Source organism: Maniola jurtina, chromosome 7 (assembly GCF_905333055.1).
Source record: "Maniola jurtina chromosome 7, ilManJurt1.1, whole genome shotgun sequence".
Classification (NCBI taxonomy): Eukaryota; Metazoa; Arthropoda; class Insecta; order Lepidoptera; family Nymphalidae; genus Maniola; species Maniola jurtina.
Genome location: NC_060035.1, coordinates 4,518,937 through 4,533,302, shown reverse-complemented (window position 1 = coordinate 4,533,302; position 14,366 = coordinate 4,518,937). Strand labels below are relative to the sequence as shown.

The 14,366-nt window shown below is 34.7% G+C and overlaps 2 protein-coding genes and 1 long non-coding RNA gene across 4 annotated transcripts; 2 read left to right on the top strand and 1 right to left on the bottom strand.

Moving 5' to 3' along the window:
- The first annotated feature begins 6 nt into the window (after positions 1–6).
- On the top strand, positions 7–7,123 carry LOC123867022. Of its 2 annotated transcripts, XM_045908864.1 has the most exons (11): positions 7–168; positions 245–356; positions 1,375–1,609; positions 1,936–2,152; positions 2,680–2,873; positions 3,346–3,506; positions 4,172–4,276; positions 4,812–5,065; positions 5,994–6,213; positions 6,374–6,679; positions 6,830–7,123. In XM_045908864.1, the coding sequence occupies exons 1-10, from the start codon at positions 117–119 to the stop codon at positions 6,660–6,662; spliced, it is 1,839 nt and encodes a 612-aa protein (XP_045764820.1). In that variant the 5' UTR covers positions 7–116; the 3' UTR covers positions 6,663–6,679; positions 6,830–7,123. The 2 variants fall into 2 exon arrangements, with proteins under 2 accessions (XP_045764820.1, XP_045764819.1); XM_045908863.1 differs by having other exon boundaries at positions 6,374–7,123.
- A 4,372-nt stretch (positions 7,124–11,495) lies between these two features.
- On the top strand, positions 11,496–12,883 carry LOC123867030. The gene is made up of 2 exons (XR_006796313.1): positions 11,496–11,824; positions 11,857–12,883. It is a non-coding gene; the product is annotated as an uncharacterized LOC123867030 (long non-coding RNA).
- Positions 12,884–13,134: 251 nt separating this feature from the next.
- On the bottom strand, positions 13,135–14,050 carry LOC123867027 (protein FAM32A). The gene is made up of 2 exons (XM_045908869.1): positions 13,669–14,050; positions 13,135–13,321 (listed from the first exon to the last, which is right to left on the bottom strand). Exons 1-2 carry the CDS (start codon positions 13,876–13,878, stop codon positions 13,199–13,201), a joined length of 333 nt encoding a protein of 110 aa, XP_045764825.1. The 5' UTR covers positions 13,879–14,050; the 3' UTR covers positions 13,135–13,198.
- Between the last annotated feature and the right edge of the window lie 316 nt (positions 14,051–14,366).

Here is a 14,366-nt window from a genome sequence, read left to right as displayed (position 1 = left end):
AGAGTATAGACACAGACCTGAGACCAGTTTGTGAATTTTTTCGAGTGTTCGTTGTCCGCTATAATTTTTCAGTTTAATCCTGTAACTATTAATATTTTAATAAATGTTCAAATAAAATGGGTTTATTACGTTACATGTTTATCTTAATTTTGGTAGCATGTTGTGCTGGTGAGTGTATAATTTGAAGTAATTCGTTAACAGTCATTTCAGTGGATACGCCCAATAATGTTTTTATGTATTGCAGTATCGACTTCGGGAGAGTGCACTATTCCTATAGTCCTGAGGAATACATGGTTCTCTTTTGAAAATGGACAACAGACAATAACTGATATTAATGCGAATGAGATGACTGGAAGGTAAATAAAACTTCAGTGATCATGTCTTTATTTGCCTAAAAATTCTTATTTAGGTCTACCTACAATCAATGATTATGAGAATTTGATTTAATAGTCTTGTTTTTTAAAGATTAGTTGTGTAGACACATTCTTTCTTTATTCGATTACACTAAATTGTGATCTCACCAGTCACTAGTCACTAGAAGTCTTAACTTCTGGCTACACTCTGTCATACCTGACAGCTTACCTGCATAAGCCAGAAAGGCTCCAAACTGAAAGCAGCGATTCATGATAGTTACCAAGATATTAATTTTTAAAATTTTGTAATTTCCAGGTTAAGAAAATCTTAAAATACCTAGAAAACCTTAACTTAGAAATCTAAAAAATTAATATCTTGTAAATTATATGAATCACTCTTTTTGACTTGCAAACTCCACTCCGCCGAGGGCACATTACTAAAGCTGAGCCTAATTATTATTAAACCTAAACTTATTGGAGTCTATCTAGAGCATAATTGGAAATTTAGATGGCTTGGTGAAACATCTATGCCTGTAGGGTAACTAGCCACAACTGAAGTATTATAAATATAGAAGAATTATAAATACCAGTGATAAATTATTTTGACAATTCTAAAGCACTTGTAAAATTTTCCTTGAATAAAAACATAATTATTCTATTCCAAAATTGCCCCTACTGGGAAACATGGGCTCTTCCACTTGTGAGATTTATTGATTGATCAATGATAATAGCACAGTAAATGATAAAATAATTTGGATCTCACTTGCATCACTCTCAAGCTATGTGCAAAACTGCAATTATATATACATGTGATAATATTGTAATTTGAAATGAGTAACTGCTGAGTTTCTTGCTGGTTCTTCTCAGTAGGAAGAGTGTTCTAAACCAGTGGTGGAATTTAGTGATGATTAATAAGCACTTGTAAAAGTTCATTTGAATACAAACCTTTCTATTTCTATTCCTGAAGGTTGTCAAATATTTATAGTTTGTTGTTTAATAAAGTATTTTCTTATATCTACAGAGGTGTGTGTGTAAACATCAGGGCAGACTATCATGTGAACTACACAATGGTGTTCCAGTACACCAACTGCTACTACTGTGTAAAGCTCATAGTGCGAACTGTCAATGTGCTGGAGAAAATTGAAACACCTTGTGTGGACTTGGCTGCTGATGAAGAGCCAACTGTTGACAGAGTGTGCAGGGGCCTTAATCCTGATCAGAATCTTATTACATTGTTCTCGGAAAACTCTGTTCCAGTAAGTTCAAATATATACTATAAATCCAAAAGTGTATCTGTTTGTTTGTTAGTTGTTACCTCTTTATTTGTCTGTCTTGTTTCTTAACGTTGGTAATGTTATTTGGCAGAAAAAGCTTAAGAGCACCCTGTAGAAGCATACAGGATACTATATATTTATGGAACTTCTTTCTAGAACTAACTTTATCTAGGGAAAGCAGAGAAATTAAAAAAAAAACCAATCAAGTGTGAGTCAGACTCGCACATGAAGGGTTCTGTACCATGGTACAATTTTGACAATCAATCTTAACTTTGAGATGATAATTTCATGTTTTGCCCATATGACAGGTAAATTGTAGATCATCGCTGGAAGGAGTGTGGCAGTTTGCCTATCAGAATCGTTTTCGATTTACTGGTGAATGCAACCATCCTGATGCACAGATTAAATCCTGCCAGACAGCTGGCACACAGTTCTTGATTACCAATCAGAAGTTCAACATTACTTATAGAAAGTGCCCAGGCATGTCTGGCACCTTTGATGGTGTTGTTGAATATAGCTGCCTTGGTGAGAAAATTATTCATAAATATTCTAGTCTATAGTATACCTCTATAAAAACCAATCTATTGATTTTTTTTCCAATATGTCCATCTGCGATCTGCCCTCCGGCCATAATCAGATGTGGGGAGTTGTGAAAATTTGTTAATTGGTTTAGGGGGCATTCCAATAAATGTCCTCCCGTTTCGTGCTATAAATTATGGAGCATCATCTCTCGTCCAATTCCAATATGTGCCATCTTTTAAGGCGTTTAGTGTTGGGGTTTACAAGCAATTTCTGTGCCAGTGTATTAGGATGTTTTTCCAGTCTAAGCTTGTACTTTTTGGAATACGTGTGCACTTCCTCTTTGATTGTTGGCATTTCTAAGTATCTGTGGATTTCATTATTTCGTGTAAATCATGGTGCTCCAGAGATTGCTCTTAGTACGATATTCTGAAACAGCTGAAGTATCTCTAATCTATCTATTGAATTATAATTTTATTTATCATGAGATCGTTTAGGTTTTTTAAAAATCTAATTTAATTTAAACTTCACAGGGCATTGGTTTGTCAACAAAAACCACTTCTTTGCTGTTGCCAACACTAAGGAATCTCGTAAAGATGAGAGGTACAGGTGCTTCCTAAAGAACAGAGATGATGATTTGTACATTGGGGCCTCCATCACCCCAGAGTGCAATATATTGAAGACTGTGGAAAAGTCTCCAGAGAGATACAGAGTTACTCCTGTAAAGGTAAGTTAAACCGCAGCATATATTCTGTGCTTCAAACGGCTATAGCTTTGATAGCTATAAGGAAGTATAAAAAGCTATCTTACAGGTACAGAAGGCTCACACCGCAAAGACGTTTCAATAAATAGCGACTCTTCTTACGACGCAATAAAGTACAATTCAGCTCACGCAGTGCTTACAGCCTAAAATTTTATAAACAGCTACTTCTGTTATACACAATCGCTAAAGTAAAGTCATTTTTGCTTAAAAATTGTGTGCAACAGAATTCGCCACACTGGCTAAGTAAATTGTACTCAGTTGGTAGAATGCACAAGAATTGACTGATTATTTAATTATTATAATTATCATTTATAATAGACTAAGCAGCTTTTGCTGATGCGTCTATATCAGAAGTGCTTCATATTTTCCAAATGTTTGTCCAGTCTATTTTTGATTAACAGAGCACATTATGAAACAAACTCTTATCTCATTATAGGCTGAAGTGGTGGAACCAGGATGTCGTTTGCCGCAAAACTTCTCTGGCGAATGGATCAACACAGCCAACATAGATGCTGATGTGTTCATTAACGAGACTCACATCATCGAAACTTACTATCCTGACGAGGGCCGGTACAGACGCACTATTTATGTATGCAGGTAAATACAATTCGATCGTAAAAATTATGATTAACAGTCAAAATCAAAATCAAATGGTAATTTAATCAAAGTAGGTACTATTGTACACTTTTTGATTGTCAGTTATTAGCTAGTCTACTCTTAGAATGAGAAGAGTTTAAGGCCATGCCACACTGGCTAAGTGCAGATTGGCAGACTTCACACACTTTAAGAAAATAATGGAGAACTTTCAGGCATGCAGGTTTCCTCACAATGAATTTTTCATTGTTAAAGGAAGTGTAAAAACGCTTGTAATTCTAAAAGGTTGAGGTTTATGTTCACTGCCCAGTATTGAACCCAGGACCTCCCGAAGTGTGAAAGTGTATGTGTCTGTCTGTCTGCTATAGCTTTTTTCGGCCCAACAGTTTAACCGATTTTGATGTTTGGTACAGAGTTAGCTCACATTCACTATGGCTACTTTGATCCCGGAAAATCAAAGAGTTCCCATGGGATTCTCAAATCTGTTTAACTGACTTATATGAATTTTGGTACAGAGCTAGCTTGCGTCATGGAAATTGACATAGGCATGTTATTATCCCAAATTGCAGAGTTCCCACGGGATTTCTAAAAACCTAAATCCACGCGGACGAAGTTGCAGGTATCATCTAGTAATACATATTACTACTTTTTCGTTTATTCTTTTGTAGGGAGCAACGTGATACAAGAGTAATGATGGCCCGCCTTACTGTTGACGGATGTCAAAAGGACTATGTGTGCTTCGATTTTGTGCCTCAACACCACAACGTTATAAGGTCAGATACTATTTTTAAGAACATTTTACGTGACATGATTTATTAAACATTGAGGGCATGTGCCCAGGGTGCTTTGAAAAATTCAAGCAATAGACTTTGTTATATGAAGCACCATTTATTTTATACATTTTCACTGTCACAATCAATAGACATCAACTGCTATGCATAGGTCTCTTGCAAAGACTCAGCCACATAGTAGGTTAGTAGTCACAACACTGCATTTTCCGGTATGAGGTCCACATTCAAGCAATGCAATATGTTAAATTAATTAAGATTTTGCTATATTTATCATTGTCAGACAGATAAAGAAGAGATGAATTGATATCTGGCTTAGTTGGTAGCTAGAACACCAAAAAATAGAATAATAAATAAATAATCAATGTGTGAAGACAATAACTGTTAATGTGATAGAAAGCTATGTTTGGTCATTGACGATAATAATAAAATCAAATTACTTGACGAAAATAGTCTTATAATGTACTTACATTGTAGCTGATGACTGATCAAGTCAAATACTTATACAAGTTATTTTTAGGTTCCGCAAAGGCCTAGCCATGATACAAAGCAACTTCCACACTGTATGCTCGTGGACACAGTTCCCTAATAAACAGGAATGGCGATATGACATATTCCTCAAGAAGGATCCGTCGCCCATCCGCTGCCCAGTAGCAGGAAAATTCAACTTTACACAGAAAGGAGACGTCAGATTCGAAACGAGGATACTTGGGGGTGTAACCCTAAGTCCCCGTCCAAATTTATACTGTAAATTGAACATAAGTGATTTCTCAGGTAATCATTGTTTTTTTCTCGCTCTCTTTCGTCTGGCTTTACACTGATTAGCCAATGTCAAGTTTGTAGTTAATTACAAGTTACGGAAACTATATGTATAAGTATGGACTTCGTCTGTGCCGGCGCCCACCGACATACACGCGGCGCCCCTTTAGAGCGCTTCCCAGTCAGTTCCACCACCAATAAACACCAGCAGAACACAAAAACTGGCCACTTCTAACAAAAAAACACTCCAAAAAGGCACAACACGCGCGCTTGCAAACGCCACCACAGACGAAGTCCATCATTTTATTTTAAACTATCAGTTGTTGGCAACTTCATTCTTACTGTTTTTCCTTGGGACTAAGATCCAGTTGCATGACAGGCGGTTAAAGTTACATTACGTTACGTTACGTTAATGCAAGCTATTGCTGAGCCAGATTTTAATCAAGTTTCGCCAGTTTAGCCATTAAAATAGACAGAAAAACTGTCGCATTTAATCTGTGACTTCAGACTTGTATCTGTTCTTAATTAATCCATATTGTTTCTTAATCAATTCAGAAAATGTATAGATGAGCCAAACATTCGTTATTTATATATAAAAAATATTTTGCCACTAGTGAAGTAATGAGTTTAAAAATTCTTTAGTGCAAAATGATGAGCTTTGATTTATAATGGAAGTTCACTTACACTACAACTATTCACTTCACTTATTACTATGTAACTACGATATTTATTATTATTACTATCGGTACGTAAATAATAAAAATAAATAAACGTTGCCAGGATTGTAGCTAATATCTGTGCCAAATATTGTCAAAATTGGATCAGTGCCTAACATACGGATAAATAGAGAGACAAACACTCTTTCGCATTTAATTTATTGGTATGGATTATTAACTAATGGAAATAGATTATTATTAATAAAACTATTTGAATCTTTTTCCAGTGTGTGATGTAGATCAAAAAACCATACAGATAAAGGAAAACTATTGCTTGTCTGTGGACTATCTGGGTAGGCCTGTAGATATTTACAGTGATCCAGATTACAAGATGAAGTGTATTGGATATTGGAAGGAGAATCTCAAGTCTTATCTGATTACGTATGATGAGTTGGACCCTTTCTCCAAATACAGATGTTGGGTTTACCAGAGAGCTGATCTGAACAGGTATTTACGAGTAACTAACTTTAATTTGGCTAAAGAGATAAATTGCAAAATTAAATCTCAATTTTTCATGACTTTTTATTATAAAATAAATCCTATATTGCTTGAAATAAGAGAACCTTTAAATTCAGTTAAAATATTATAACCCATTAATTAATTTCAGGGTTCTTATGTCTCAAGCATTGGGTCCATATTGCGATTTGAAACAGGATGTGACGTCATGGAACTATACAGAGGGCGCGGCCGTCGCCATAGAGATGGAAGAATACGAACGAGAGAGGGATCAATGCCCGATGTATTTCGATGACGGCACTGACCCTTGGGCGACCAAAGAAAACTTTATAAAAATCTTCTCTTTCACTTATTCGTTCTGGAGAAATAATAGTGCGAGTAGGATAGAAGTATTTATACCAGTGCTATTGGTAGTTCTATTTAGGTTTTTATTACAATGATTAGTGTCATGTTTGTAGTAGCAACACGGTAGCAACGTACATTTAGAGCCTTAGAGCCTGTTTCACAATCTCCAGATGTCAGTTTTTGTATTAGGAATCTGTGAAAGTGTCAAATTTATTGGTTAGACATGGGTTAGATAAAGTTTATCTGGCGATTGTGAAACAGGCCTTTAATAAAACAAAAGGAACAAAAAGCAACCAGCCAGTAACCGTTAAACCAGTTTCTAAGGCTTGCTTTTTGAAATACTGGGCAGCAAAAATTTAAAACTAAGTCAATTACAAAAAAAAAACAGCACAGCACTAGCACATATCGTGAAATATTCACTATAGAAATTTTATTTTCCATGGCAGAGTATGTAGTATAGTGGATAATTTAAGATTAACTTTGGTAATTTAATAAATAGTGATTAGTGACTATGTTAAAAATATCAATGAATATGTATCATATTCTTGTAGATATTTTTTAAATATGAAATTATAAGAACAATTTAATCAAACAGCACATTCCATAGTTAATGTTGATTTGCTGTTAAGTTTTTATACTTTCTGTAAGTATATCATTAGCAAGGTTCTAATGATTAACAGAGCTCTCTCCGTCACTTACTCCATACAATCGTAGTTCCCATTTCATTTGAATATTAAGCAACCAAAGTCCATGAAATTTTGCAGACATAGTCTAGAAACTAATATCTGTGTCTGTGGTGTTTTAGATTTTTCTAAAAATATGTAGTTTTAAAATTACAGGGGTTCAAAGATTTGTATTTTTCTTTAAAAAAAGGCCCAACTTTGTGCTCGTTTTTCTAGACAACGAAGCAATTTAATGAAATTTGGAAAAACCACAGACCTAGAAAATTTAATGAATATCATGCAGTAAAAAAATTATCGTTATATATTTTATATTGTTATAATTATGTTGGAACTACGAAAACCAGAAATTACACCCAGAAATCTTGAAAATTTCGTGCTGTCTCGATTTCTGCAAGAGGGGTGGTGAGGTGCGGGGGACGACCAACCCCCGACGGTGACGGGGGGCGGAACTGACAGTCTGAACTGGTCTAAACACACGGGCCACATTTAAACTACACCCGACTCTAAACTTGTCGATAGGTCTAACTAAATACACTGGTACATTTGAACTTGCGTTAGACGTATGCGTTACCTACTCAGACGTTGCCTGTAGATAAAAATATGTCTCATGTTTGCTGGCAATAGCGCATGCATCAAACCCTGCAAGTTGCACCTATTCCTCACGCAATACGCAATTCCTCACGCAATACGCACAGCTTTAATATTATAATTTTTGACAATGTACCTATACTATATGTAATGCCATATCACAGGTCACTCTCTGATTTATTGCTAACAATTTACTTCCAAATCAATTCCAAATGCAAAGAAATCTAAGTGTGTTCAATTCACACTGCCCAATACCAGGACCTTAAATGACATAAATTCATTGATTAATAATCATATGTTGAAAATAAAGGAGAACCCCGTGTTTCTCGGTATAACGTTAGATGCAAAGCTTCTATGGAACACCCACATATCAACACTTGATGGTAAACTCAACTCTGCTGCTTACACTGTTAGAAAAATTCGACAGGTACTGACGTGGAAACTGCAAAAATTGTATATTTTGCCTATATTCACTGTATTATGTCTTACGGACTCTTGCTATGAGATAAAGCGATAGATATTGAGAAAAAAATGTATTACAGAAAAGGACAGGACGTGCAATTTATAATTTAAAACCGCGCGCTGCCATACAATAAAAATATAAGGAAATAAGTACCTTATTTATTATCTTATAGTAGCTTTTAAATATATTTACAACTAGCTAATGCCCACAGCTTTGCTCGCGTGGATTTAGGTTTTTGAAAATCCCGATCCTTTCATTTCCCAGAACAAAAGTTGCCTCTCCGTAATAGCCCGTCCCCGGGATGCAACTTGTTTCTGTATCACGTAAGAACATTTAAACGGATGATCCTTTTCAAATCCCGAGGGATCACCAGGATTTAGGAATGCAATTTCTTACAGCATCAGGGTTGAGGTCAACGACAAAGTATTTACTTGGTATAGATACCTTCAATATCAATTAATAATCAACACTTTTTAAATCCCATTAGCTTTAGTAGTCAGGTCCCCTGCAACATCAGGATTGAGGAGTTGGAATCCAAATTTTTTATTGAACAATGTCGCAAACTTTCTTTATCGATTAAAAAAACTAGCCAAAATTACGCAGTTAGGTTACCTGCCAAATTTCATGGTTTTGAGTCAACGGGAAGTACCCTAGAGGTTTTCTTGACACACACGACAGACAGAGAGATAGACAACAAAGTGATCCTATAAGAGTTCTGTTTTTCGTTTTGAGGTACGAAACCCTAGAAACGTAGGAACGGCATTCCGAACCAGTGGTAAATTTTTCTGACCATTCAAAAACACTTTGAAGTTTACCTAAAAGTTTACAGGAATAAAAATTAATCATTGTATTCCATTCCATTTCATTCTATTCCATTCTGTTCAAAGATAAATAGATTATAAAAATATTTGTCACCGAAACAATACCTAATTTACGATACATCAACCAATATCAACTTTACTGATGACAATCTGACTATTACCAAAGTGAACGACTACTATAATATCTATTATATACGACTAACATAATATGTATTATAAATTGTGTGCCGTTTGCATTCTCACTAAGTTCTCATTAAGTTTGTTTTATTTGGTTAAACTTTCTGGCATTTATATTGTTATGACGTTTAATTGGCAAACAGTCTGTTTATTGGCTGAAACTCAAAAATTCAGCCAATCACAACAAATAAAATATTTTAATAATGATTGATGCAGCTTTCTGTAATCGAAAACAAAATATTTGACATTAACTTGAATGTGACAGTGATTTCCGAGTAGGGTTGCCAGAGGCCCCGTATTTTACTGGTTACTGGTTGGTATTTCAGGATACAGAAACCCGTAATTATGAAAATAAAATATGAGGCAAATAAAACTAAATATTTTTAGGGTTCCGTACCTCAAAAGCAAAAAGGAAATAGGATCAATTCGCTGTCTGTCTGTCTGTCTGTCCGTCTGTCTGTCTTTCCGTCTGTCCGTCTGTCTGTCTGTCCATCTGTCCGTCTGTCCGTCTCTTCGTCTGTCATGTGTTCATGAACAAATATTAGTATTTTCAAAGTAACTAAATATTAAATCAAGTGGGTTATTATATGAAAGGATTTTACCAGTACATTCTAAGACAGATTTTTATTTATTTTTATGCATATTTTTTTTAATGCGTAGCCGAAACCCACTCGATTTTGATCATGGCCGTAGCCAAAGAGGCGGAGGTTGGTTTTAGGATCTAAGCCTTTTTTATACAAGTTAGCCCTTGACTTTAATCTCTCCTAGTGGTAATAGTGCAGTCTAATTTCTTGGCCGGTAGGGCCATACTAACCATATAACTAGCCATGACCCAAGCCTCCCACCAGACCAGAAATTTAGAAATGGCCACTGCGTCTGGGAGACCGTCAAAAACCTAAACCTAAAATAATACTTACACTATTTCTTGCATTTGCTTACCAATTTTTTTTGGAAATATATCAAACATTTCGCGCTCGCTTCACTCGCGTTTTGAATTTGTATTACTTGGTGTATGCCCCGCAATTTTGTCTGCATGAATTTAGGTTTTTAAAAATTCCGTGGGGGATTTTCCGGGATAAAAAGCTTATGTTCGTTTCTGGGGTGCAAGTTACCTCTGAATAGTAAGTATCAAAATTTTGGTAAAGAAGTATCTTGCTATGGCTAAACTCGTTTCCCTTTCACTTATTTTTTTCTGTATTGAACCAAAAACACTTACGCTCACTGCGCTGCGCTTTTTCATTGTTGTATTTTATTCCACTATCAAATTGAAAGGCGAAATTCAACTAACCAGGTAATTAGCCCATAAAGTTGAGCGAACGTATTTTTCCTCATGACAGGATTCAGTTCCGGCCCTGATAAAACCTCTCCCGAAATCAATTCCTGGCTACGGCCATGGTATTGATACTTTGAAGGTGGAATTACAAGTTAAATGTAATTTTAAGTTAACATGCATTTTGTTTTACAAAATGAAGAGTTTTTAAAAGCTATTGAAATAAATAAATAATCTTTTATTTAAAACCACATTGCAAACACAGTTCACCGATCAAGACCCGGCAACATACAGAGAAAAAATACAAAACATACAAATAAACTGAAATATCTAAATAAGCTTTCAGAGAGAACCACCGCCTATTTCTTCAAATACAATAATAAACAATACAATAATACAACAATATATAAGAAACAATGTCTCCCGTAAACAAATCTAAACCCCGTACTTTTGATGGTGGTAGCCTGTAAATCTAAAAGAGGCAGGTGGCAACCCTACACCTACCCTACACCTAGACAGAATGAAAAATTTGTTTTCATTACTCGGCAGGCCTACTGCCAAAGTTTGACAGAAAGTGTGGCGGTAGTTGTGACCTCTGATTGGCCGACTCTCTTTCACTATTTGCTAAAATTGATGATTGCAACAACAATTTTTGCTTTTTTGTAATCGAAAACAGAACACGGACGTCAAACAGGTTGACTAATTGCAATCATTTCTGACCGGCTAACATTGTTCCGCTAGTGGCTCAAACTCACTGTCGCAGCAAGAACATGGTAAATTCAGCCAATCACAGCAATTTGAATTGGATATCACAAATGTACCGATCTAGGAACCGAGAATGCACGAACCAGGGCAAATAGAGATAAGAACAATAATATCATACGTAGGAAATCGACGGGGGCTTGTTGACAAGTATCCTCTTAATAAGTAAATATCGCAATATATCGTGATACTGATCTCATTATTTATTAATATTAGAATTAAAATAACATTATCACATTTACACATCAAAAATATTCATATTGATTAATATTGACGGATCACGATAATTGCGATATTTATTGACTGCCTTTTTTTCTAAAGTTGACTGATGAAGATAAAATTCATCATTAAAAAATCAGCACTGATTTTTAACTTATTGAGTCACTCATTGTGAGTCAGTGTGACTCACAATGAGAGACTAGTATTAAGTAATATAGTATTTAGAATTATTATTGTACTTATATTATTACGACTCTCTGGAAATATTGTCCTGGTGATTTTTAGAGCAATCTTAAACATAATAAGGTGAATTGACTAGTTAAATTAAATATACTGTTATTTATCACAAAAACATAAATAACTGATAACTAATTGGTTTTTGCAAAGTAAATCTTGTCGGTTTGAAATAAACATGTATTTAACATTTGTTTACTTAATTATATTTTTATAATTTTTATGATAGTATTCAGTGTTGTTGGTAGGTTCGATTCCTGCCGGTTTCGCAATTTTTGGTATGTATTCAAAATTATTTGTTTATTTTTTTGTGGTAAGATCGATTTCTAACATTTTTTTTTAAATTAAATTGCCAATACATTTTATTAAGAACTACCTGATGCCCGCAACTTTCTCCGCGTGGATTTAAGTTTTTAAAACTCGCACGAGTACTCTTTGATTTGCCGGAATAAAAATTAGTTTTTGGTCTATATACCTACTATACTCATCCAAAAGAAAAACCACGTCAATCCATTTCGACGTGATTGAAATACAAACCAACGTACCTACATACACACTTTCGCATTGATAATAATATGGGTAGGGATAAATACAAGAAAAGCCTGTAGATACTGTAAGGATTTAATATGATCAAGCTAAAAACATCCTATTATGAATGTGCCTTACCTTTAATGTATAATTTTCTAAATAGGCTAATAATAAAAATAGGTTCTAATATAAGTTTTAGTATTTTTGTTAACATGAATCCGTCCATTGAAAATGTACCATCCATTGAAAATGTTCTTTTAGAATCTCTTTATATACCTAATTAAAATATAATTATACTGTTTACAAAGACAAAAGTTGTTTCCTTTATATTATTCTGGGTTTCATTTATAGGAAAATTATATTATTAGAAAACATTTAGTATTATTGGAAGTGATAAAATGATTGCATTCTTTAAATACAAAATATCTCAGTGCAAAATGAGCATTCAAGTGCTGTCACATTCTGATTTATAGAAAATGTATTATACTTGACTTGAGGAAGATAACAAAGTTTGTAGATGTAAATAAGAAAACTAAACAACTTAAATGGCTCTGGACAGGTCTTATACTAAGAGAACCAACAGAAAAATGGATGAAAAACGTAACAAAATGGATTCCACAACATCAGGAAGAGAGGAAGGCAACTAAAAAGGTAGTTTGATGACCTACAAAAGGTTGCAGGATCACTTCGGTTGAGAACCGGGAAAAATAGGTGGAAGTGGAAAAGGTTGAAGGAGGTCTATGCGTCTACAAGACATGCTGATTTAGAACTGCCGGACAGATGTAAATACATATACTATTTTTGTAAATTAAAAATCAGCAATAAAGGCTTTGTATTGTATTGTACTACAAAATCAGTAACATAGCTTATAATAAAAACATATAATTCACTTAGTCCAAGATACTTTAGGTATATCAAAGTGCTCAGTGAGGCTGTCCAAGTGTTGATTGAACTTCTCAACTCGCTGTTTATGGGTCATCTCTGCCTTTTGTTGGATTCTTTGCTTTTTCTGAAAAGAATATGAGCATATTATTATAATAGAGTAGGTACAAAAACACCAAATACTTAATTGCACGCTTTTTAATCATGTCTCCATTTAACTATCATACTAATATTATAAAAGCAAGTGTGTCTGTTTGTTTGTCCTTCCTGCACACCCCAACCTAGCAACCAATCAGCAAAGAGATAATTAAAGGGACGGACAGTAACATAGGCTACTTTTCAACCCAGAAAATCAAATAGTTCCCACAGGCCTTTTTAATACCTAAATCCACGCAGACGAAGTCGCGGGTATCAGTTAGTCTTAAATATATCAAACTTTATAGTCATAATATTAGTCAACTGAACTGTCTTTACCATTTTCTCTTGCATTTTTAGGAAAGCTAATTCCGCTTTTGTCTTAGTTTCAGTGCTGGCTTGTTGTTGTTTAATTTGTTGTTTCACTTCATTCTCGATAGCTTTCTCAGTTTCTTTGCTAGCTTTCTTCTTCTTTTTCTTCTTTATTCCGGAATTGTCCTTGATTTTCAATTGTGCTCTGTTGACACACGCGTATTCGTCTTCTTCCATAATTATTAGTTAACACTAAACATCTAATGCAATATAATACAAAACATATAATTATATTTTAATAACAAATTAAGTTCCCACGACGACACTAAATTATTTTACGAAATTAATCCTTTCTGTTGATGTTTTTGTTGACCATTGGTGTGTTGTTGACGATGATGACAGCCACATGACAGCTAGGTGTCAATTGTTAAATTGACAGTTCAGAATGACAGCATCAAAGTGAGGATAGCAATAGACAAAAGTTTCTATCGGTTAATAATGTTACCAACCAAAAAGAATAACGTTACTAGAATCACGTATTTAATACTTAACAGCCACTCACGGAATTTGTAATCATGCAGCTTATAGAAGGTAAGATAGGCTGCGCACAAAACAAGTAGTCCAATCTGAAGCCGCAAAATGGTGATTTGCGCAGGTCTAAGACTGAAGGTTAGAATATACATAAGCTTCGCTGAGATATTCTGTTTTTGAATATTTACCTAAGT

Excerpts from the sequence above, each read along its gene's own strand:
- LOC123867022 (XM_045908864.1), top strand. The coding sequence starts at position 117 with ATGGGTTTATTACGTTACATGTTTATCTTAATTTTGGTAGCATGTTGT. Across the intron at positions 169-244 it reads TTTGGTAGCATGTTGTGCTG|TATCGACTTCGGGAGAGTGC; the intron begins GTGAGTGTATAA and ends TATGTATTGCAG. Across the intron at positions 3,507-4,171 it reads CGCACTATTTATGTATGCAG|GGAGCAACGTGATACAAGAG; the intron begins GTAAATACAATT and ends ATTCTTTTGTAG.
- LOC123867027 (XM_045908869.1), bottom strand. The coding sequence starts at position 13,878 with ATGGAAGAAGACGAATACGCGTGTGTCAACAGAGCACAATTGAAAATC. Across the intron at positions 13,322-13,668 it reads TAAAAATGCAAGAGAAAATG|AAAAAGCAAAGAATCCAACA; the intron begins GTAAAGACAGTT and ends TATTCTTTTCAG.